The following is a 22,266-nucleotide window of genomic DNA, read 5'->3' as shown; positions in this document are numbered from 1 at the left end:
GTTTTGTTCTCGTTAGGCTTTGCAAACTGGGGATTCCTGGCACACCAGCAGCTACAGAGCCTCTCCAAGTTCAGCTTTGCTTATTATGCAGCTGTTAAATATCAAATTCTCATCTTCTTCTTAGAAGATTCGCTTCTTTTCACACACACAGGACTGCAAACAGAGTAAATGCCAAGAGGCGATCGCACATTTGTGGTGAACACTGAGACACAGATATTCTATCTTTACCTGCTTTTTCAGTCCTAATGGACTAAAACTTGGAGGCAAACTATGGTGGTCCTTTTTAGGAAGGACAGGGGTGCGTGCTCCATTTTCAGGGCACTGCAGAGGAGTCTCCCCCTTAGTAGAACCTCCAGTGGGACACTGGGGCACCTTACCGAGGACACCTGAGGGTGGGAGTTTGTCAAATCAGTCTGCAGGTGTTTTGTGTCCTGTGGAGGGTGCTATGAAGTTCTTCACTGAATCATCCTTGTTATTAATCTCTGGCGCTCGTCCACAGCATGTCTCTATCCTGTCTTCCTCTCTCAGATTCAACTCAGTTTCATTTATACAGAATCACAACAACAGTCGCCTCAAGGTGCTTTAAGGTCGACCCTACAATAACACATACAGAGAAAACCCAACAATCACATGACCCCCTATGAGCAGCACTTTGGCGACAGTGGGAAGGAAAAACTCCCTTTTAACAGGAAGAAACCTCCAGCAGAACCAGGCTCAGGGAGGGGCGGGGCCATCTGCTGTGATTGGTTGGGGTGAGAGAAGGAAGACAGGATGATGGCTGTATGATATGACAGGGGGTCATATGATTGTTGGCTTTTTCTCTGTATGTATTATTGTAGGGTCGACCTTAAAGCACCTTGAGGCGACTGTTGTGATTTTGTGTAAATAAAGCTGAATTGAAATAGTTCTTCTGCCGCTCTATCGAGCGACAGCCTTCAGCTTGCATTAACGTGGTTTGCAGCCGAGTGCAAAGTTGCTAAAGCTGCATGTAAAAAGCGAGCATGTAGTTTAACTGCGATGACAACACAGCACACTTTCTCTCCTCTCAGTCTAAAAGACGAGCTCGGACCCTGCCTCCTCCTCAGCTCCACGTCTGTCCATTTATGGTGTGAAGTGAGTTCAGAAAAAGCAAAGGTGTGGAGGGAGAGAGACAAGTGTACTCATGAAGCTTTCTCCCAAACCTCGCGCTATAACAAGCCGGACTCTCCCTCTGTGCCCTTTTCCTTCCAGTCCTCGGCTCCTCTCTGCAGTTCCTCCACCTCTGTCATCATTTCTACACACAATGGCAGCAGCAAACTGCATTCCTCACAGCCATACCTCATAGCTCGCTGGCATCACAGACAATGCTGTTTTCAGAGCGGGGTGAAAGAAAGGGCTCGGTGATTTCGTCCGGTTGTTGTTTGTGAGCACAGGGGCTGGAGGGAGGAAGCTGGTGTGGGTGAGGGTGGGAGAGGTGGAAAAACTCAGAGTTTGTGATGTAGGTGAGCTGCATTTGAACAGCTGTCCCCACACAGAGGTTGAAGGATGACAGGAAGAGGCTGGTACCAGGAAGACCGGGCCCCGAGGAAGCAGACCAGCAGGCGCTCGTTCTGTCACTTTTTCTTTTACTTTCTCCTTTACCCCCCCCCCCCCATTGCATTTTAGTTACAAAACAAAGTGCTGCACAGTATCAGTGATGAGACGGGGTTACGTTAGGTCAAACCCAGGAAAAGGAAAAGGTCTGTGAACAGCTGAGGCTCTAAATCTTACAGCACGTCAACAGAAACACCCGGACAGTGAAAGGCAATCAGCCGTGATTGTGATTCCCACATCTGCCTGTGATAATCCATGCAGCCAGCCAAGCGTGCACCAACCCTCCACCGCCAGCACCCCCAGTCTCATTTACAGCCAATCGCCCCCACCTTACAGCCACTGTACCCAAACTGCTCCTGCACCCTTCCCTTAAAAAGTCAGCTTCACAATGGAAACTTTTTATTTCTGGCAGATGGAAAAGAAACGAGACTCACAGTCTGTGGAACATCAACATCTCAAACACACCTGTGCACTCTCTGCACTGACCCACACACTGAAACTCACACTGCCACTGATTCATATACAGAAAGCACAAAAAACCTTTGCTGATAGAAACACGTTTAAAAAACAGACTGATCACGTCTGTCGTCTGACTGTAGTGAAGATGAGCTGAACTAATGTGAAAACAGAAACACCAACGGGTCTGAGAAGGACAGCTAACACAGTTAACCAGAAGTAACTGACAAACAGATGGATGATGGAAATAGGTAACACGGGTTAGTCTTGGTAGCCGGGGATCGGTCCGCCAGGGCCTCCGCTGACACATATTGCACCCACGTTAGCGTTACAGTTGCAACCACTGACTTCTGGAGCCAAAACAGACGATGAGACTGTGAGGCGTTATCAGCTAATGCTAGCTAGCTGCATCCATAGACTGTAAAGGGGCATCAAAATGCTCCAACAGCACAAACACAGTCCAGAGGCCCAGCTCAGCCACCTGTGTCACCATCCACCTGTCAGTCAAAGAGGCCACGCCCCTAATAATACAAACTTTAAGGCTTAATATAATTTAAACTGGTGAGTTAAATAAACTGTGCAGTTGTTATAAAGAGGGAATTATCCACAGAGACCAAGCAGTTTGTGTATCAGGCTAAGTTTTAACATGGGAGTCTATGGGGACTGACTCACTGCTCCCTCTGCTGGACGTCAGTGGTTCCACAGTAGCTTAATTTTGTATCATATACAAAAACATCAAATCAAGCTCATTTTTTGGGTACTTTTCAGGTGTCAAAGTGTGACCACACACTTTCATTTTCACAACACTCGATCCATTTTCTGACGATCTGTTTGTATTCGGTGAGTTTTAGCAGAGAGGCGATAATAAATGATCGCACGGCTAACGTGGTCACAGAGCCACGGGTACGACCTGGGCCTCTCTCAGAGGGTTCATCCATCTGCTGCTCCAAAGACACCAAATCACCAATCAGTGCAGTCTGCAGCCAATCCCTCATATCAGCTGACTCCAAACAGTGCCAGATGCATTTGTAGAGCAGTTTGTACTGAAGTTTATAGAAATTTGGATGGTGAATCATCAAAATAAATCCAAGTGTAGGACAATGACAGCCCACAGCCCACAGGCTGTTGTTTTTCACCCGGGACTGTGTCGCTTTCCTGGGATAAAAGATGGTCTGAACATTACTCTGCAATAACGGCGTGTCAGCTCGTCATCGATTACCTTCTGCTAAAAGCACCTTCAATACAAAACCAGCATCTGTGGACCTCACACATCTCTCAGTCTTTATTATTTACACATTAGAGTCCTGCAGCTGTGGTACTAATTAGATCCTGTCAGCAGCAGCAGGTTTGCGCTGAGCACTGTCGGCTTTTTATGGGATTTTTGCAGATCTGAGTGTGTTTTCAGACTCAGATAAAGGAGCAGATGGTGAAAAAGCACTGTGATAATAATCAGTCGGACACGGGCCACTGACAGCAAAGAGACAAATTCATTTGGAAATGTGCTGATGTATTAATCAGGAACAGCCGCTCTCTCTGATGTCGCTGTCAGCACAGTTTGTATCTCATCTGATAAAGTCATAAAAATGGAGCATAAAGAAGAGTATGATGGTTGCGAGAATTACACCCTGACTGGAAGGACAATGATGTGAAAGGGAAGACCAGAGCAGTAACAATGCGCGTCCACCCTGACGTCACTCACTGGGTCTTAAAGCCTTTAGACGGTCTCCATCTTCCTGAAACTGAATGACCTGAGCAAACGCTGGATCCTCTCTGACGCTAACAGGACTGAAGAAGGACCAAGGGACGTTTTCCCATACGCTTCTACGCTATCGATCTTATTTTTTACAGGAAGAGGACTCGCCCCCTGCTGGCCTCGAGACAAAATGCAAGTTTAAGGCTTCAAACTACGAAAAACAAAACTCACATAAACCCCAAATAAAGTCGAAGAAACAAAAAAGTGAGAAATTTTTGGGTCCCAAACTGCTGACATCACATTTTGGAAAATCACAAGAGGTTTTTGATTGATGGTGTACATTAATTTATTAATGATCATCACATAAATATGCTGTGTGCTTTACTGAGACAATGAGCACGAGGGTAACTTCCAGGACCAGAAAGCTGCAGCAGAATGATTCTATTGAATTTTGGAAAGAAATTAAAGCTGTCAACAATCGTAACATGCCTCTGTCACCCAGAATTAATGGGAAAGCATTATGGGGACCCTGCAAAATATATCACACGTTTCTAACAATGACAGTATCCTTGGCGGTGAACAAAGCGGCCCTGACACAATAACAGCAGAACATCTGCAGGGAGCCAACAAAAAGAATCTCAGCTTTACCTTCATCAGCTTCTCTGGACTGCTGCTTCTATCTCAGTGCTTCCTAACCAACATTCACACATCCAGACTCCCGAGGACGCATCGGAGGGAAACCTGGGTCACTCTCCTGCCCGTGCAGACTGAGAGCAGCCAACAACCTTCTGGTTTACTGCCACCCCATCTATCCGTCCATCCATTCATCCATGAACCTGTCCATCTGTCCATCCGTCTGCCACCCCACCCATCTGTCCATCCATTCATCATTCAATTCCATACATTCATCCATGAATCAGTCCATCAACACCTTAATAACTCCGTATGTTATTTATTAAATTACCAAAGGTCTGCTCACATGTGAGATCTAATTATGGAGGTCAGATGGGGCAGAGTACATCCACACCCTTTGAGTAACCTACAGACTCCACTAAGGTGGGATAGTGTCGCCTGTTCTCCTCATCTGCACTCGAACATTAAAAAGCAGAATGCTGGCTGTACGGAGGAGAGCCGTACAGCCAGCACAAATGGAAAACACAGTTTTCCATTTGTGTTTGGATCACTGACGATGGCACGTTTGTTTTTTACTGTAAACTTTCTCCAACACATGCAGCAGTTTAGCTTCTAACTGTTAGACATCCATCACTTTATAATTTGTCCTGTTTGTCACAGCTCACATCTTGTACTGCTGCATTTTATGCCCAAGCCGTGAGCAGCGCTGTAGGTAGCACATCAGTCCTCTGCACCACCTACCAGCCTGCACATTAAACCTTAACATATTTATAAATCTTTGGGTTTTCTTTTGTACAGACACTGCGACTGCCTCCAGTTCAGCTCCACCTACAAAACATTTAAAAAGTCATGCTGCTGGAGGTACTTGAAAGGCTTTGATGTGCACAGGCCGGCTGACTTTTCCTGATTTTCACCGTTTTACACCAACATTTACGGCATTTACTGCATCGTTTCTTTCTTATTCAATCGGCTTCATTTTATGTTTAAAAACATAAAAGCATAAATTGCATCTGTCTCTATGAGCAGCCTGACTCAGCCTTCAAATCTAAACTTCCAGTTCACCAGAATAGCAAAGCGATCAATAGTAAACACTGCAAGGTTTGAAGTCCCAGCGCCCTGAAAATAGATGGAACAAATATCTGTTCTTCCCTAAAGGGTTCAGGCACAGCAGGGAACTCGGTAACAAAGTAAAAAATACAGCAATGTGTTTGTTTTTGCTCTCGCTAACACGCCAGCGGGTTCCAAATAAAGACCTCTTTGCAGAGCTGATCATGGAGAGCACCGGGTCCACAGCAGCCTGTTGTCAGGGATTAACCAGCTACTATATTTGCCAGAGAAAATCCTGCGCTCGCCATTGCTTCATATAAGGAGGTGACATTTACCCCAGCTCGTGCTCGTGTACAAAGACTGCAGCCGGCTCGCCGCTCTGCCCGGCAGCCTCTCGACCTGTGCAAACTATTTGATTTGGACGGGTCAGCTCGAATTAAGCAGCAGAGCTAACGTCAGAGGCTGTGTGCACAGCGCGTCTGAACCCTGACTTTCTCCGCTCTGATTGGCTCCATGTTTTTGTGCCCCAGTGAGGGTGGTGACTGTATAAAAGTAGAATAAAAGTAGAACTCTGTCCACACTGCTTTCATTACCTGGACACACGGAAACATGAAGAAGATGAGGACAGTCCTGCAGAAGGTAAACGACTCCATCTTCATCTGGGTTTGCCCCCCAAATCGGGGTCTCTGTGCCCAACCTGTACAGGAAGTGGAAATAGCAGCAGTCAGCAACTACCAGTGAACAGGGCCGGGCTAAATAACTAACAAACCCCAGGGCAAAACCTTCCTGTGGGCCCCACAATTTCATCCACAACACTCAGTGTTTCCCACATGTAGACTTTACATCGGGACATTCTTCTATTCATTTTTATGATTTCACTGAAATTGATGACAGTCTTTTTGCTCTTATTTTGAAAATTTAGTTGCCGCTAACCAGTTAGCCCAGATCCTTCCTTTCTCACGTCTCAATCCTCTCAACCCACGGTTGGTTGGAGAGACTCCACAGACTACAGCTGCTCATGATGATGATGGGAGTTGCGGTTCTGTGGCTCCCCGTGGCCGCAGAGCAAGGACTCCGGCCACAGTAACCACAGAGACACGGGACACTCATACAGGAGCACAGTTACTGTCCCCCTCCATCCCTCTGCAACGAGACCCCGGCCTACACCCATCTTTTATGTACAGTCTATGTTTTGACGTTGTTGTACAGCTTAACTCTACGTCACTCCGTTTAAACCTCCACCTAACTACAGTTTACTTCTCTTATCAGATGGAAATAATCACCGCTTCCGCTCGATTTGTTGTTGTCTTTGTGTTGTCGCCACACAGATCATTTCAACTAATTACGGCGCACAGAGTGAGGACGGTTTGCGCTCCGTACGGCTGCGGAGCATCGGGGCCACTTTCTCACTTTGCCTCATAATTAATTTGGAATTAGACAAAGCTGCTTGTAACAAACTGCTAAGAAGAGAAGAGTCAGAACTTGGGTTTTGTTTAAGCAGGACTTTACCAGACGCAGTGCTGATTATGGCGAGCACACAGGGACCAATCGACTGGAAGACATCTTTGAATAAAGATGCAGGTAAACTGTCGAGTGAAGGGAGCTCACTAATTTTACCAGATCGGGTGAAAAACTCTGTAAAATACCAGACTGAGCTGGAGCAGGAAGTGACGGTGAGGATGTGGTTCAGCAGGTGGAGCAGGAGTAATAATATGGTGTCAAATAACGCCTTAGATTACCTCTGCTCTTTGGACCAGGCCCTCACATCTCTAATTACATCATTAAAAGAAACTAAAAGAGCTTTTAAGTAAACGAGAGGAACATTTAAACGAGTTTTCCTCCACGAGCACTCAGCTTTCAGACAATCACGTTTTAAACAGCAGGCGGGCAGGTTTCACCTAAAATGGAAAGGCGACGATGATTAAAAAGATCGGTGAGAGACCAACAGCGTCATGAGGGGATAAATATAAATGACCAGCATCAGTTTCTCAGCTGTGGAGGAATTTAAGATGCGAGCGCTGACCGTCCGGCGAAAATGAAACTCCAAACACAAACGTGTCCAGTAGCGCACGCGGCCTCCTGCTGTGGTACAGCGAGCAGGATTAGCCCCGCCCTGCACATCACGCCCTCAGGTTTGTTTGGCTTTGAAGGTTCAGCCTGTAATCCTCATTAATCTGGACATCCAGAGGTTTCCACCCCACCCTCTGCTTCCTTTCTACTAACCAGACCTTTATTATGACGATAACGCTGCTGCTCTGTCCCCCTCAGGATTTCTCGAAGGAGACCACTTGTGCTGTGATGTGACGCCTGCTCTCTGCCACCGACCTCGACGGCGGTCTGAAAAACCCTGGAGCAGCTCGGGCCTCAGGCTGCTGCTTTCTGGCTCCAGTAGTTTTATTTACAGTAGGACGGTGAGATGATCTCACCTGCCTTACAGCAACAGTGTCCCTCACGTTTCGTCGCTCTCGCTTCACAACAGGAGCTTTGATTTTAATTTTTGTTGACGTGTACTAAATAAAGCTGAAAGTTTCTAAACAAATACAACTTGTGCTTATTTCCAGCAGCATGCAGAGATGCTGCAGGGGAACCGCACCCTAAAGTGCTGGGTTATTTTCATAGCTCAGCTTCTGGGTAAAAGCTGCAGGTTGGGTGGGTAGACTGGCGTGGTTGTCATGGTAACGAAACATTTCTCCCACTGGAGACGTCCAGATGAACAGAATCCACCTTTTGGGATTTACCTGGATGATGGAGCACCGAGACACGGAAACTGTAGTTGTTGTTTTTTCTCAGTAACTCTGAAAGCTGCGCTGCTGGTCCAGCTGCTCCTCTGTGGAATCACCTGCGTTTCAGTCGGGATGCATCCATTCAGCACATCTGGACTAAAGCAGGCCGCTTTCACAGACCAATAGTTATCGAGCACAGACTTAACAGGCGGAGGATGTTCTGAAGCCTCCAGCTGAGGATTTGATGTCATCGTAATCAATGAGCGTAATCCTCTCAGAATGACAAACATTTACAAAATGAACTTATTGTTTTATTATATGTGACCTGAAATGAGTACCTGAGTCCATAAACTGACCACGAGCCACAGGTATCGCCCCCTGGTGGTCATTAGATCTAAGTTGGGAATCTGTGGGACTGAATTTACAGTCCTTCAGCGTTTACTACCACCTGTTTAACAATGAAGATGTGGACGCTATACCAAGGCTAGCCTCTGTAGTTCTTTGGGGGGCGTTTAACTACAAAGCAGTTTTGATCTGCTCCAGTGCGCCCCCATGCCATTACCACCAACACCAAAACACAGGATAATAAAAGTACAGAGGAAAATAAAAGGAGTCACTGAGTCTTTTGTGGTTTAAAAGTTCATGGGGTCGTGAGCTCCGTCCTTTGAGCTGTGCAGACTTCCACCTACACCATCGTTTCCTTGTTGATGGCTTTGCTGAGGAAGTGTATGGGCGCCACCTGCTGGTTAGGAGGTGTTTGCGCTGACACAGGAACCCACAGTCGAACTCTCTGGTCAGTCTTCTTCCAGGTTTTGAAGAGATGCACATGGTAGCGCACAGAAACCTGGCAAACACCAAACCAGCAAAGACAATTTAAACATGAAACAAAATCACAAAGCGCACTATGCTTTCCACGACTGCACCAAAGCGTGAAACACTGACATTAAAACCAACATCTTTCACTCCAGGTTGTTAATCAACCAAAGACCCAGACAGAGCTTTGGTCCATGCAGCCGGTAAAACTCAAACACCAGTTTTCTTTGTTATCGATCGTCCGCCTGATTCCGAGTTTGTCTGATTTAGTCCTCAGCTCAAACAAAATAATCATTGTGGGTGATTTTAGCATCCATGTAGATGCTAAACAGCTGACAGCCTGAACACAGCATTTAATGTTATTAGGCTCAATTAGCCTCTTAAAGACATAAAGACCTGGATGGCCGCTGAATTTCTGCTTCTTAATTCAGATCAAACTGAGGTTATTGTACTCGGCCCTGAAAAGCTTAGAAATATGGTATCTAAGCAGATTCTTGCTCTGGATGGCATTACCTTGGCCTCCAGTAACGCTGTGAGGAACCTTGGACTCATGTTTGACCAGGACATGTCCTTCAACGCACATATTAAACAAATATGTAAGACTGCTTTCTTCCATTTGTGCAACATCTCTAAAGTTAGAAATATCCTGTCTCAGAGTGACGCTGAAAAACTAGTTCATGCATTTATTACTTCCAGGCTGGACGACTGTAATTCATTATTATCAGGAAGTCCAAAAAACTCCCTGAAAAGCCTTCAGCTAATCCAAAATGCTGCAGCAAGAGTCCTGACAGGGACTAGAAAGAGAGAGCAGGTTTCTCCCCACCCATGCAGCCTGAGTGGAGTTCAGTACCACCTGAATCTGCCTTGAAATAGTGATTTCAAATATATTTTAGAATTTATATATTTGCATTATTATAAACTGTAATTCTGTGGATTCTTACATTTCTGAACTACAGTAATCCGTACTCTTGAACCCTTTGAGACAGCTGTTCCTAATGTTTAGGGGCCCTGAGAAACAAAAGGCTTGAAAAGCAGCTGGGTGGGCCTTCTTTAACCTTTGCTCTCATGAGTATTTCTGCTGTAGGAGTCCATGGGGACGACTCACGTTTGGAGCCATGAGCAGACGTTGAGTATTTGCGTCACTTTTTAGTTTTAGAAGTTGCTACTTAGTAACTGCAAGTGTCCCCGTGCAGGACTGAAGTCTTCCACATTAATCTTCTACATTCCAGTTAGTAAAATAAGTTCATGTTCTGGATGAACAGCACAGACTCTAAACTCACCACAGTCCAGAACACATAGATGATGATGAGAGCCAGAGTGAGCACCAGGAGTCCCAGGGCCTCCGTCCCATTGGTGTAGTAGAGCTCCATGGCTCCTTGAACGCACAGCCAGCCCGACAGAGACGCGAGCGGCGTGATGAACAGGAAGCAGGCCGCATCGCTGCACAGCGTCCTCCTCTGCTGCTGCATGGCTGGAGAGCACCACCACTGATGGAGGGAAAGAGGAGGCAGGAAGAGGATTAGCCTCATGTTTTCCATGAAATAGTAAAATGTCTGTGATATGTTTTCATGTTCCGACTGTTACTGCGTCCCTTATATCAGCAGGACACGGAGTTAAGACCAACGTAAGACAGGAAAAATCCTCCAGGAACCGTTTAGTGATCCTGCATTTACTAAGTGAAACTGGTGACATCAAACGAATACATTAAACGAATGTTTTATTTGTTCACGGTGTGATAATACAGGAGACTTTGTAGCTGCAAACCCAGTTCAGCTTTTACTTGGAGCTGCATCGAAGCAGAATAAACGTGTGTGTGTTTGCTGTGTGGATTCGATTCGTACATCGCTAACAGGAAGTGCTGCACCTTTCCTCCTCTGCGTGCGTGGAGCATCGCCTGAGCAGGCCTGTGTTCAGTGTGTAGCTTAGCCTGGCACAGCACACGGTGCTTAATCAGCAGATTACCAGCCAAGAATGCACCTACAGAGAGCACCGAGGCCACTCTCCTGTCCTCTGCAGCAAAGAAGCACCGGCTAATCTGCCTCTCAGGCTAAGTGGCTTTATGGACAGCGAGCTGACGGCAACAGGTTCTCCAACGTGAAGCCAACAAACTCCTCCCACTGAGTCTGACATGCCACCATTCAGGAAAAAGAGCCAGCCTTCACTCTTTGCTCTGTCTGCTCTGCAGCAGAAGCCGGCGAATCCTTCTTATTTAACTTCAATCAGCCTCATTCATCTGTCTCATCTCACAAAGATGTTTCTCTGCAGGCTGAGCGTGACACGAGGAGAGGACACTACAAAAGATGACAAATATATTCTCATGTTCAGCTCACGCACCCACTTGGTTTCATTAATCCAGGTTTGAGACATTAGAGAAGTGTGGCTGTCTCGGTCACAAGTCTGGGCCGCTGAGCATCAGTGTGGTGATGGGCCTACCTCAGTCAGAGGCTTTGGCACACGCTCCAGCACAAACTGGTGATGGCAGAGCTCGCAGTGGCCGCTGTCGGAGGCGGTGAGCCACTGTTCCAGGCAGCTCCGGTGCACCGAAGCCAGGCTGCCGGAGCACTCGCAGGGGGACAGCAGCTCTCCTGACGCCCGGCCTTCGTGGCAGATCCTGCAAAACTGGTCCTCACTGCACAGAGCGACACACGAACAGAGATGACAGGAAGTCTGCAAAGGCAGTTTTCTACTTTGACATTCAGAAGGTAAAAACTTTGCATAAATGAAAGGAAAGGATTCATCCTGCCTTGTAGATTTACTCACAGGAAAGAAAAATATTAAACAGAATATTTTTCATCTGTCTTCAAATGTATAATGAAAATATATCATGACCTCTTTCATGGTGTTTTTTAATATGTGTCATCTCTCTGTGATGTTACTGGATCTGAGTGGAAACGACACCATGCAGGATTCAGGGTGAAGCATTTGTTTGACTGGAGACTGGAGACTCTGAGGTAAGTCATCGAGGTCATAGCTTCTCGTCACTAACCAAGAACCCTTCAGAAACGCAGCCTCTGAGTACTGCTGTTAACCATGTCCATTCTTTTATATCCACAGTGTACTCCTCTCCTATTGGCTGCGAGTAGCTGGATGATTCACAAACGTACACCCTGAACGTCCACCGTTATCAGATCTGTCCAGCGGAGCGCCTTTGGGAAGTGGTGAAATGCATCACCAGCATACCTGCAAGGTGCATCCAAGCGGCAACATAAAGGGCCTAAAATTATAGTTTAGAAACTGCAGTTCCTCTAACGTCCAGCAGAGGCAGCAGTGAGTCAGGCCCCATAGACTTCCATGTTAAAACTTTACAGCAGAAATAAACATGTTTACAGCCTGATACGCAAACTGTGTCTGTGGATCCTCCTTCATAACACCTGTACAGGGGAGGCTGTTTCTATCACTCACCTGTTTAAATGGTTTTAAGCCTTAAAGTTTGCATTATTAGGGGCGTGGCCTCTTTGACTGACAGGTGGCTGTAGCTACTAGCTGTCTGCTAGCTTCACTTGGACCGTGTTTGTGCTGTTGGAGCCTTTTAACGACGTCATGTGACCAATAATATGACTGCTGTGAGGTCACTGCACTAACAGCCCGTCTGGCTCCAGTTCTGCTAAAATTCGAGGATTGTGATTGGACTAAGCACTAATTGGCAGGTACCCGTCTCTGTGCGATGCTCCCATCAAACCCATTTAAACTGGGTTGGTGGTTCGGGCTGTAATGTATCCAGGAAAGGCTTCGTCACTCTGGGTGATTTCAAACGTTGATAGCGTACGTTACAGAGGTGATGAACTTCCAGCCTCTGTGCTTCCTGCTCCGGTTACCTGTCTGTGATGGATGCACACTCCGCAGTGGGCGTGTCTCCGTGATAACACACCACTTCCTGGCTGCTGCTGTGGAGCTCTTCATCCAGCGCGGGCTCAGGGATGAACTTGACCTCCTCCACAGGACTGGACCCCCACCGGCCCACCGGATCCTCCACAGTCATATCTGCAGTACGAGGGGCCATTCACTCCACATCACATCTGCCACACACACACACACACACACACTACACACACACACACACACACACACACACACACACACACACAAATGTAAAATAGATGGAATGAAAATACATCGTGACACAAAAATAAATAAATAAAAATAAAAATATGGACACAGAAGTGGATCTGCTGTCCGTCACAAACTGATAATTAAATTAATTATGAATGGAAGCTGCAAAATATGACATCATCCATCAGAATTAGGACTGGAGCTCTGAATATAAACAAATCATATTTCAGTAACTGGTCTCCCGACTCCAGTAACAGAACCCTTCATATTTACAGACAGGTTTAAAAAAATAAACCGTCAAAGATGGAGGAGCATTGTGCTCCTATTGGTCCAGCACTCAACTAAGAAGTTCTACGGAAGTTCTGCTGATCCTTACGGTTTTTAATGTCTTTTCCCTTAAATAGATATGAGTGCAAACTCACGCTGAGCTCTGCGGACACAGAACATCCAATAAAGCCGCAGTCAGCAGAAAATGAGTAATGATGGAGAATCCCAGCAGCTGCTGTGATGGTGTCTGTGAACTGAAGCAGCAGCTCTCTCAGGCGCACACGGGCGCACTCACCTGCGCATTTGCGCCCCTCCGCGCGGGAGTGTTGCGCACTCTTTCCAACTTTCTAACCGCGAAGCGACGCGTCCGCACGGCCGCCCTGTGCGCTGGCTTTGCGCGCATCAGTAGCGCGAGCCCGGCTGGGCGGACGTGGGAGCGCGTCTGAGCCGCGCCGCGTGGATTCGTGAAGGGGGAAACGAACACCTTACCTTCGGGGGAGACTCGTCCTGGGCTCCTATGCGCTCCTGTGGAGATGCACCATCGGGGGTACTCCAGTCCGCCTCGCACCGGGATCCGGTCCCGCCAAGTCTGCCCCGAGTCCACACCCCGAAGCAGAGACCGAAACGACCCCAAAGTACCGAGAGAGCCGCGCGGCGGGGCTCCGTGCCTCCGGGAAAGTGTCTCCGGGCTCCTAGCGGCGTGCAGCCTGCCTGCCTCGCTCTCACTGCCGAGGACCAGCGTGAAGCAGCACGTACACGAAAGCTGCAGCTTCCGCTCTGGACTTTCAAAATAAAACCTGTGGCCTCAACCCTCCCGTGTATGTGAATTGGGGGTGGGGGTGGGGGGTTGTTAAAGGTACTTTTTGCAGTCACCCTCTGCAGAATTTCACTTTCGCCACCAGGGGGCAGCGTCTCAAAAAATATATTTTATTGCAGATTAAATTTTTTCTTCCTGAGTTTCAGTTCAGGAAAAGCTGCAGCTGTTCGAGTGTCTTTAACTGTACGTACATCTACAGCACAGCTTCATTTATCCAGACTGACATTCGTCACTGCTCTGACAGACACACACACACACACACAGGATGCCTTATTTAACTTTGATGTGCGAAGCAGATTCATGTTCTACGTATTAATGTATCTAGACTAGATGTTTGAAGGCTTCCAGTATTTGTTACTCATGTCCATTTCAGGGCCCACTGACTGCATTTGGACCCAGAGAGAGAGAACATGCAGCCTCCACACAGAAAGGCCAGAAGGTGGATTTGAACCCAGGACCTCACTGCTGTGAAGTAACAGTGGGAACAGTCCTTTTATTTCACAGGTGATTAAAACATGCTTTAAATCTGAAAGGTAAAACCGACTCATTTCCTGTAGAGCCCTGCTTGTCTGTGGTAGTTTGACACTGAGTAGGCGTCTGATAGCCAAACCTCTGTGTTCCACATGTAAGGAGGAGAAGCCATCTTCATCTGCTCTTTATCTTATTATTAATAATAATAATAATAATAATTCAGATTCCCGGGGTTTAGGTGTCACCGCTGACTCATCAACGAAACATTCATTAAACTTAATCTACAGATTTGTTCAGACAGACAAAATTCTTCTTCTTCTTCTGTTTTTTTGTTTGTTTGTTTGTTTGTTTCTCTTGTTTTGCTGTGATCTACACAAAACACACAAATATGAAATCTTTGCATTTTTGTCCAGCTGCCTCCAGTTGAATTGCTTTGGACCACTCTGCGACTTGAATGACTGAGAACTTCCACAGACAACCAAACTGAGAACCTGTCTCATATCACCTACACCTGGTCCTGGTCTCCACCAAGATCCCGCCCAAAGGTGTAGGTCGTCTGGTTCGGTGGTCTCAGAATCTAGTCTCTGTTTTTGTGGATGATGGGTTTTTTGGCTCCATCAGGTGGTGGCCTCCAGCTCACACGGTGGAATTCTGGCTTGGCAACATGTGTCTGCACAAGTTGAATACTCAGGTCTGATAAATGAGGGAGGAGTGGGTGGAGCAGAGATGGACAGATGGACTGGTGCAGCGATGTGGACGCTGCCTGCTGTTGTGAGGAGAGAGTAAAGCCGAGTGCAGCTGTGGATCTATGATTCTCTGATCACGAGCTCAGAGTGAGACAAAACATGTCAGAAATGAGCTTCCTCTGATGGGTGCCCGGACTCTCCGGGAGAGACAGGCTGCTGAGCTCAGCCATGCAGAGCCACTTTTCCTCCATGATTCAGGTATCAGACCAGGATACCTCCTGAGCACCTCCTGGGTGAGAAGAGACCCCAGAAGTGATGTGGATGGATGGATGGATGGATGGATGGATGGATTGATGAATGATGGATGGATGGATGGAGATGAGGATGGATGGATGGATGGATGGATGGATGGAATGATGGATGGAGGATGGATGGAAGGATGGATGGATGGAGGATGGTGGATGGATGGATGGATGGATGATGGATGGATGGATGATGATGGTGATGGATGAATGGAGGATGATGGATGGATGGAGGATGGATGGGAGGGATGGATCGCTAATCAGCACCAAACACAAAGTTACGGAGCTGAAAGGTGACAGTTATTTAATATTTTATTTATGATTTTTATTTTGTTTGCTCTGCTGCCCCCAAGTGGCCAGAAATCAGTGAATTAAAGCTTTAAAGGTTTAAGTTTTCATGCAAGAAATGAAATAACCTGTCAGTGCTTGAACACATTTACACTGAGAATAAATTAGTAATAAAAAAATAGTAATATTTCTTCTTCGAGAACAGCAAATATTTCTCTCAAGCTTTTTTAATTCTGTCCTTCTAGTTATTCTATTCTGCTTCATTTTATCTTTATGAAAAAAAAGATCCATTTATTGTATTTTTTTACATTTAGCTTTTTACTTATTGAGGTATTTATTTTATTCTACTTTTGAGCTTCCACTCCAGAGTTAGTCCACTGTAAATATTGTTATTGCTCAGGTGAGGTCCAGCTCACGCTCTTCACAGTCCCGAGCGGAGACGCATGAAACACGACGCTGACCAGCAAAGCAAAGTCTGTCGCACAACGAGCAGCTTTAATGACAAGTCAAGCAGCAGCCTTACCTCCAGCCTGAGCCGACGTTAGGACCAGCTCCGTGTTTATCATCAGGCAGAGTCCGAGTGACGAGGCTTCTCCTCCTAAAGCCGTCCAGCAGATTAGAGAGGCTGACAGACGCCGGTCAGAACACCGAGGGATTAGACGCAGACGAAAGTAAGGGCCGGGCCAGACGAATGGAAATCACATCAGACTGAGTCACAGCACCTCGCCGTACCCCCTTTAATCCTGTTAGGGGGCTTCCAGGAAGCCAGCGGAGCGAGACCAGCGAGCTCCAGGCCGGTGGAGGCCGAGGGTGCAGACGGGGGGAGGGATGGTGTTTGTCTGTGATACAGCTTCATTCTGATTCACGCAGTAATCACTAAACATCCACCAGATCCAGAAGGTTAAAGTTAGAGTTTAGGTTACACTTTAAAAAAACTCAAATGAAAAATCTGTAAAATGTAAAAATGTCTTTTAAGAGCTCATTTTTCTCACGGTTCCAGTCGTTTCTCATCATTTTCCACACACATCAGCTGTGACTTCATGTCAAAAACTTTGTGTTGTTGAAGAGATATCGGCTAAATGTGAAGTAGGGCTGGGCTGCACCTTCTTTCCAGGTAATACCAGTTTGTACCACAAGATGGTGCAGTGAGTCAGTGTAAGCTTTATTTAACAAAGCAAACCATTAAGAGAGGATACTGAGGATACTGTGCGTCATGTATAAACGAGGCATCAGGTGCTGTCTAATGGCTAATGAAGAGCCAACAGCCACAGCTACAAGCTACAAGCTAACACTTAACATGTGGCCCAAAGTGACGTGTGACTGAACTGATTTCAGCCTTCGTGCTTTTAATCCTGTGAGTACCACTAACCTAATCCTACAGTGTCGGGACAATGAACAGACGCATTAAAACCCAACAAGTCCTGTTGTTTTGCCGAATAAAATGGTCAGCAGCGCCATCCTCCGTCGCCATCACTGTCAAAGGCCACGAGTTCTGCTCAGAGTTTATTCTCAGACTCTGTTGGAGGAATGGTTCACAGCTCCTCCTGCCTTAAGACAGCTTTCGTCTGATTGGCTGGCCCCTCAGAAACAGAAGTTTCAAGCAGCAGATGGGCGGGGCTTGATATCCTCTCTTGACATCATTCAGACCCATGAGTAGAAAAAGTTAAACTGAGAGTTTACATACATTCTTATATATTTCTATACTGTGTATTGTGTATTTTGTTGTACAGTTATTTTATTTTCAACTTTAATTTATATATTTTGTTTTATTCCTTCCTAGTTAAATTGACCCTTTTTAATTTTCATATTTATTTCCTATCTTATTCATAGTCACGAGCAGTTGTCTAAGCATTTCACTGCATATCGTACTGTGTATGACTGTGTATGTGACAAATAAAATTTGAATTTGAATTTGAGTTTAGGGGTTACCGAGCTCATCGTTAGAAACGTCGGTCATAATCAGAGCATCCGGTCCTGGAGCCGGAGATATACGACAGGAAGTGAGGAAGAGCAGCCGCATTCATGCTGACGATGAGGGCGTGCAGGTAAATGGAGAACTCGGGTCCAGACAGCCTCCTGCGGTGCTTTTGTCTGCTATCGATCCAGACAGAGGTACACGCTGGATTAATGCCCGAGGGCTGTTAAAGGACCCGGCAAAGAAAGCGATCGATGGACTGGAGAGCGGCCCCTCGCTGCCGACCTGAGCAGGATTAGAGAGGGGCCCCCGGCCCCATTTAACACAATGCACACCAAGGTTCACAAATAGACCCAGACAGACACAACACGAGCCGAGCCAGACTGGGAGCCGGGACAGGAAGTGGCTCTCCCCCTGTGCGTTTTAACGTCTGCTGTCAGAGGAATTATCACGAAGGAATTCCCAGTGATGTGCTTTTCCTCCGGGCTTTGTTAGCAGCAGCCTGGGAATGAATAACAGGCGGGATTGAAGGGAAAGGAGGAGAAAGAGAGGCCAGGCAAAGAAAGTCCTCCCACCTCTCTCCCTCTGATCCCAGCGGGACTTTTATCTGAGCTCACGTGTGGACGATGAATGTGAAAGACTCCATCTGCTGCTGGTCACTGCTTGTTACAGATGCTGCTTTAATCCACAGATGGAAACCTTCACATCATGCTTTTACTAAAATACTATATTTGTAAGAATCCAACACACCTGAGTCTCACGATGACGGTGACGCAGCCTCATTGGTGTAAATCACAAAGATCTGTGGCCCTTTATGATTATTTGTACTTGACAATAACAGTTTGTTCTTGTATGAACCTCCTTCAAAGCCCTGCGGTCGCCTTCAGTCTGACCGGTGTTTGCACAAATCAGTCAAATCAAAACTAATTTAATAAAAAAAATCCACCCAGCGGCTGCTAGCTTTAAAAACAGGAAAGAAAAAAATGGAGTAAATTCATCGAGAGACAGTTTTCTTCTTTTTCCGCATCACAGAAACCACATTTCCTGTTGTTCACCAAATTCAAATGAATCCACACTTTGGATTTGAAGCCATAGACGAGGTTTACATTAAGACTGAGCTGCTACTGAGCCACTAAAATCAAGAGGAAAAGACGTGAGCGACAGATGCACATGTGTTGATATTATTTTATGTGAAGAGGATACCTTTTTAAATCTGAGAGCTGTCTATGATGGGTGAAAACCCCACAAACTTCAGCAGTGCTCTTTTCCAGATTTAGATGAACGTTTTGGTGAAGTCAGCAGGTGTGACATCGCTGCTCTGATTGCTTCACATCTCGGCTGTTAGGAATTTATCCATGTTTGGGAAAACCAAGTGAAGAAACCTAAGTGTGCGTCAAACTCATTTCGCAGCGCTGTGATCTGATGTGGCACCGCTGAAACTTTCTGTCAGTGTACAAATGTCTGAGCTATCTGAATATGAGAGACAGTCTCACTTTCTCTACGCGATACAGCGAAGCTGATGCTGCTGTTGTACAGAAAGACATCTGTCAGCAGGACTCTTTGGGCCTGAACTTAGGAAGTGAATGTATAAGATACAGAAATCTGTAACTTAATTACTGTGGTGCTTATTCTGGCCCACGGGCCTGATATTTAACACCTCTCCTGTAGTTGAACCTGTGGGTACCTCTGTGGGTACCTCTGTGTCCAGGTGTGGAGGCCTAGCTCCACCCACCACACTTCCTGCCGGTGGCTGATGCCCTCAGCCGTCGGCGTTCGGGGCCTGGCACTCGGGCGCGTGCCCGGCTCACTCCCAGCGGCTGCTTGGCAGGCCTGGCGCCCGCGGCCGTGTCGGGCTCCTTCGTGGGGTGGGGTTCCCTCAGGCCTCTGGGACCGTGGCTCGGCCCGCTCTGGTGCGACTGGCGGGGCCTGCGGGCTCGTCACTGCGGCCTCTGTGGCTTCTGCACCGTGGTTGCTGGGTGACCCCACGTCTGTGTGGTTGTCTCTGTATCGTGTTGTTCTCTTGTTGTTTTCTCTTCTTTTAACAGGTGATCAGCAGATTTTCTGTGTCTTCTTCCACTGTCCTTCCTCTGTTTTCTTTCTCCCTTTCTTTCTGTATAGTGGTCTGTCCAACTTGTAATAACTTTAAATTAAATTAAATTAATAAACAATGATAATATAGATCAATCAAGTGGAACAACCCTAACCCTATGCATTGGCGTATTTTGTGAAAAAACAAATCCGTTGGGCATCTTTCCTGGCCTTCAGAGAACCTGTGGGAGGAGCTACTTTTACCTTTGAAGCCAAAAATCCCATTTAAAATCTTCTGCCTTTGTTTTTACTTTGTTTCTCCTGCACACGTCTGCAGAGAAGCAGCTTGGCTGAGTGAGCTGTATGCAATAAGAAACGTGTGTCTGTCAGGTGTAGGCGGGGTTCAGGTGTTCTCGCGAGGATTTGATTTGAATTCTGCTGAGGCTGAGTCAACATTTCGGAGCGCTCGTGTCAGAAATAGAAAGTGCGGAGCTCTGAGGAGGGACTCGCACGGGGCTCCTGGGACCGTTTGAAGTACAGAAAGGGGGTCGGGGAGCGTTTTATCTCGGGGACGTGACGGTTTGATGCTCGCAGACCTTTCAAGGATCTTTTTTTAAAACACAGATAAGAGGATTGGTGAGTGGCTCGAGAGGAGCCGTCAAAACAGGCCGAGAGACACAAAAGCTGCACAGACCGAGCTGTGGCCACCCGGAGGCTCGTCTGTACACCACTTTTTGCTCGTCGTGTTTCCAGACACAAACGTCTTTGCGACTTTCTGTGTGTGACGGTCATGCATGACACACGCGTGTTCTTCTGCACTAGTCATCTTTCAAAAAAAGGGGCGTCTCCATTAAAGGAAGAGCCCGCCAGCTTTTAGAGGCCTAATCTGTGAAGAATGCTCTATCAGCGCACTATCAGCAGCTCCTCCAGCAGAGGAAGGCTGATGTCTCTCGGGTTTTAAATGGATCCTGAGGACAAGAGAGGACCGAGCGCGCCAAGTGACTCGTGTCAAGTGGACATCCTTATCTCCCAAAGATGGGCGACTCTCTCTCTCTCTCTCTCTCTGGAAGGCAGCGGCGGCGAGCGCTCAGGCTCAGAGCAGCTGCAGGTTCAGAGAAGGACGGAGCTTCTTGATTGTAGCGTCCTGGCTGCTCTGTCATAAACAAACCGCGCGGCCCACATCGAGTCTGCGTTGGGGAGCTCTCAGGAGGTGGACCGCTCTGGAGCAGACTGCTCCACTCCAGGCAGCTTGTCCCTCCTCGCGGCCGCCGGCAGCCGGGGGCCACCATGACGGAGTGGACTCTGCTCAAGCGCCTCCTGGACGCCGTGCACCAGCACTCCACCATGATTGGCCGGCTGTGGCTCACCGTCATGGTCATCTTCCGGCTCCTGATCGTCGCCGTGGCCACCGAGGACGTGTACACCGACGAGCAGGAGATGTTTGTGTGCAACACGCTGCAGCCGGGCTGTTCCACCGTCTGCTACGACGCCTTCGCGCCCATCTCCCAGCCTCGCTTCTGGGTGTTCCACATCATCAGTGTGTCCACGCCATCGCTCTGCTTCATCATCTACACGTGGCACAACCTGTCCAAGCACAACGCCACCCAAAGGTTGGGGCAGGGGGCGGGCGACGCGCCGGGACGCAGGGACGGCGGGCAAGAGGCCTATGATCGGAGCTGCGACTCAGACAGCTGCTCCATCCAGTCCCATAAGCACCTGGGGCACAGCCTGGCGAATGTGCTGGAGGGCATCGCCGCCAAGGACCTCCAGAGGCTGGACCCCAAAAACTCGAGCCAGGCCCGAGCCTGCACCTGCACCTTCAGGGAGGGGGGCACAGAGGCTCATGCGGGCTCCGGAGGGGTTTTGTCCAAATGTTACATCTTCCACGTGTGCCTACGGGCTGTCCTGGAGGTGGGCTTCGTCCTGGCTCAGTGGAAGCTGTTTGGCTTCCAGGTGCCCGTCCACTTCCTGTGCACCTCGTCTCCCTGCAGCCAGCCGGTGGACTGCTACGTCTCCAGGCCCACGGAGAAGACCATCTTCCTGCTCTTCATGTTTTGTGTCGGGGTTTTCTGCATCCTGCTCAACCTGCTGGAGCTCAACCACCTGGGCTGGAAGAAGATCCGCCGGGCAGTGCAGCTGCAGGAGCACGGGTCCTGGGGAGCATACGAGACCTTCTCTCCAGACAGCCCCTCCTTCACATCCTCTTTAGGCTTCAGGGACATGACCAGCACCACCTCGCTGCCCACCCTGAACCTGGTGGTGGGTCACCAGCCGGACTGGACCTGTGCGGTGGACTGTGGCAAGATGAGGGAGCCGGAGGAGGTCCGAGAGAAAAGACCGGAGCCCCTAAGGAGAGAGGACTCCCATAAAGGAGAGAGGCAGCCTTTGAAGAGCAAGAGGGAGATCAGTGGGTCCAAACACAGGAGTGCCGAGGTCTGGATTTAGTCTCCATGACACCGCTGTCTTTATTTATACCGACCCATGGAGCTCACCAAAAAACCACCT

General features: G+C 47.8%; 3 protein-coding genes across 7 annotated transcripts in view; 1 reads left to right on the top strand and 2 right to left on the bottom strand.

The window, feature by feature from the left end:
* The window catches only part of adamtsl3 (ADAMTS-like 3), a 199,747-nt gene extending 185,694 nt beyond the window's left edge, over positions 1–14,053 (bottom strand). For 3 of the 4 annotated variants that reach the window (XM_040011493.1, XM_040011492.1, XM_040011495.1), the window contains exons 1-2: positions 13,744–14,006; positions 5,995–6,098 (exon numbers count right to left, since the gene is read on the bottom strand). In XM_040011493.1, coding sequence (XP_039867427.1) covers positions 5,995–6,060 — 66 coding nt within the window. In that variant the 5' untranslated portion in view covers positions 6,061–6,098; positions 13,744–14,006. Of the gene's footprint in view, positions 1–5,994; positions 6,099–13,743 lie in introns of all 4 variants that reach the window. The other variant, XM_040011491.1, reaches the window with a different exon arrangement.
* zgc:158785 (uncharacterized protein LOC791214 homolog) lies at positions 7,517–17,545 on the bottom strand. 2 transcript variants are annotated; one of them, XM_040011497.1, is made up of 5 exons: positions 16,342–17,545; positions 12,753–12,953; positions 11,371–11,566; positions 10,218–10,424; positions 7,517–8,968 (listed from the first exon to the last, which is right to left on the bottom strand). In XM_040011497.1, exons 2-5 carry the CDS (start codon positions 12,935–12,937, stop codon positions 8,810–8,812), a joined length of 747 nt encoding a protein of 248 aa, XP_039867431.1. In that variant the 5' UTR covers positions 12,938–12,953; positions 16,342–17,545; the 3' UTR covers positions 7,517–8,809. The 2 variants fall into 2 exon arrangements, with proteins under 2 accessions (XP_039867431.1, XP_039867432.1); XM_040011498.1 differs by lacking the exon at positions 16,342–17,545 and having other exon boundaries at positions 12,753–13,376.
* A 3,503-nt stretch (positions 17,546–21,048) lies between these two features.
* On the top strand, positions 21,049–22,206 carry LOC120721244 (gap junction delta-2 protein-like). The gene has a single exon (XM_040011445.1). It carries the CDS (start codon positions 21,049–21,051, stop codon positions 22,204–22,206), a length of 1,158 nt encoding a protein of 385 aa, XP_039867379.1.
* Positions 22,207–22,266: the final 60 nt, after the last annotated feature.

This window comes from Simochromis diagramma, unplaced genomic scaffold (genome assembly GCF_900408965.1).
Source record: "Simochromis diagramma unplaced genomic scaffold, fSimDia1.1 OVJJ01000603.1, whole genome shotgun sequence".
NCBI classification, from domain to species: Eukaryota; Metazoa; Chordata; class Actinopteri; order Cichliformes; family Cichlidae; genus Simochromis; species Simochromis diagramma.
Note: the sequence above shows the minus strand (reverse complement) of the source record. Positions and strands in the feature narration are given on the sequence as shown.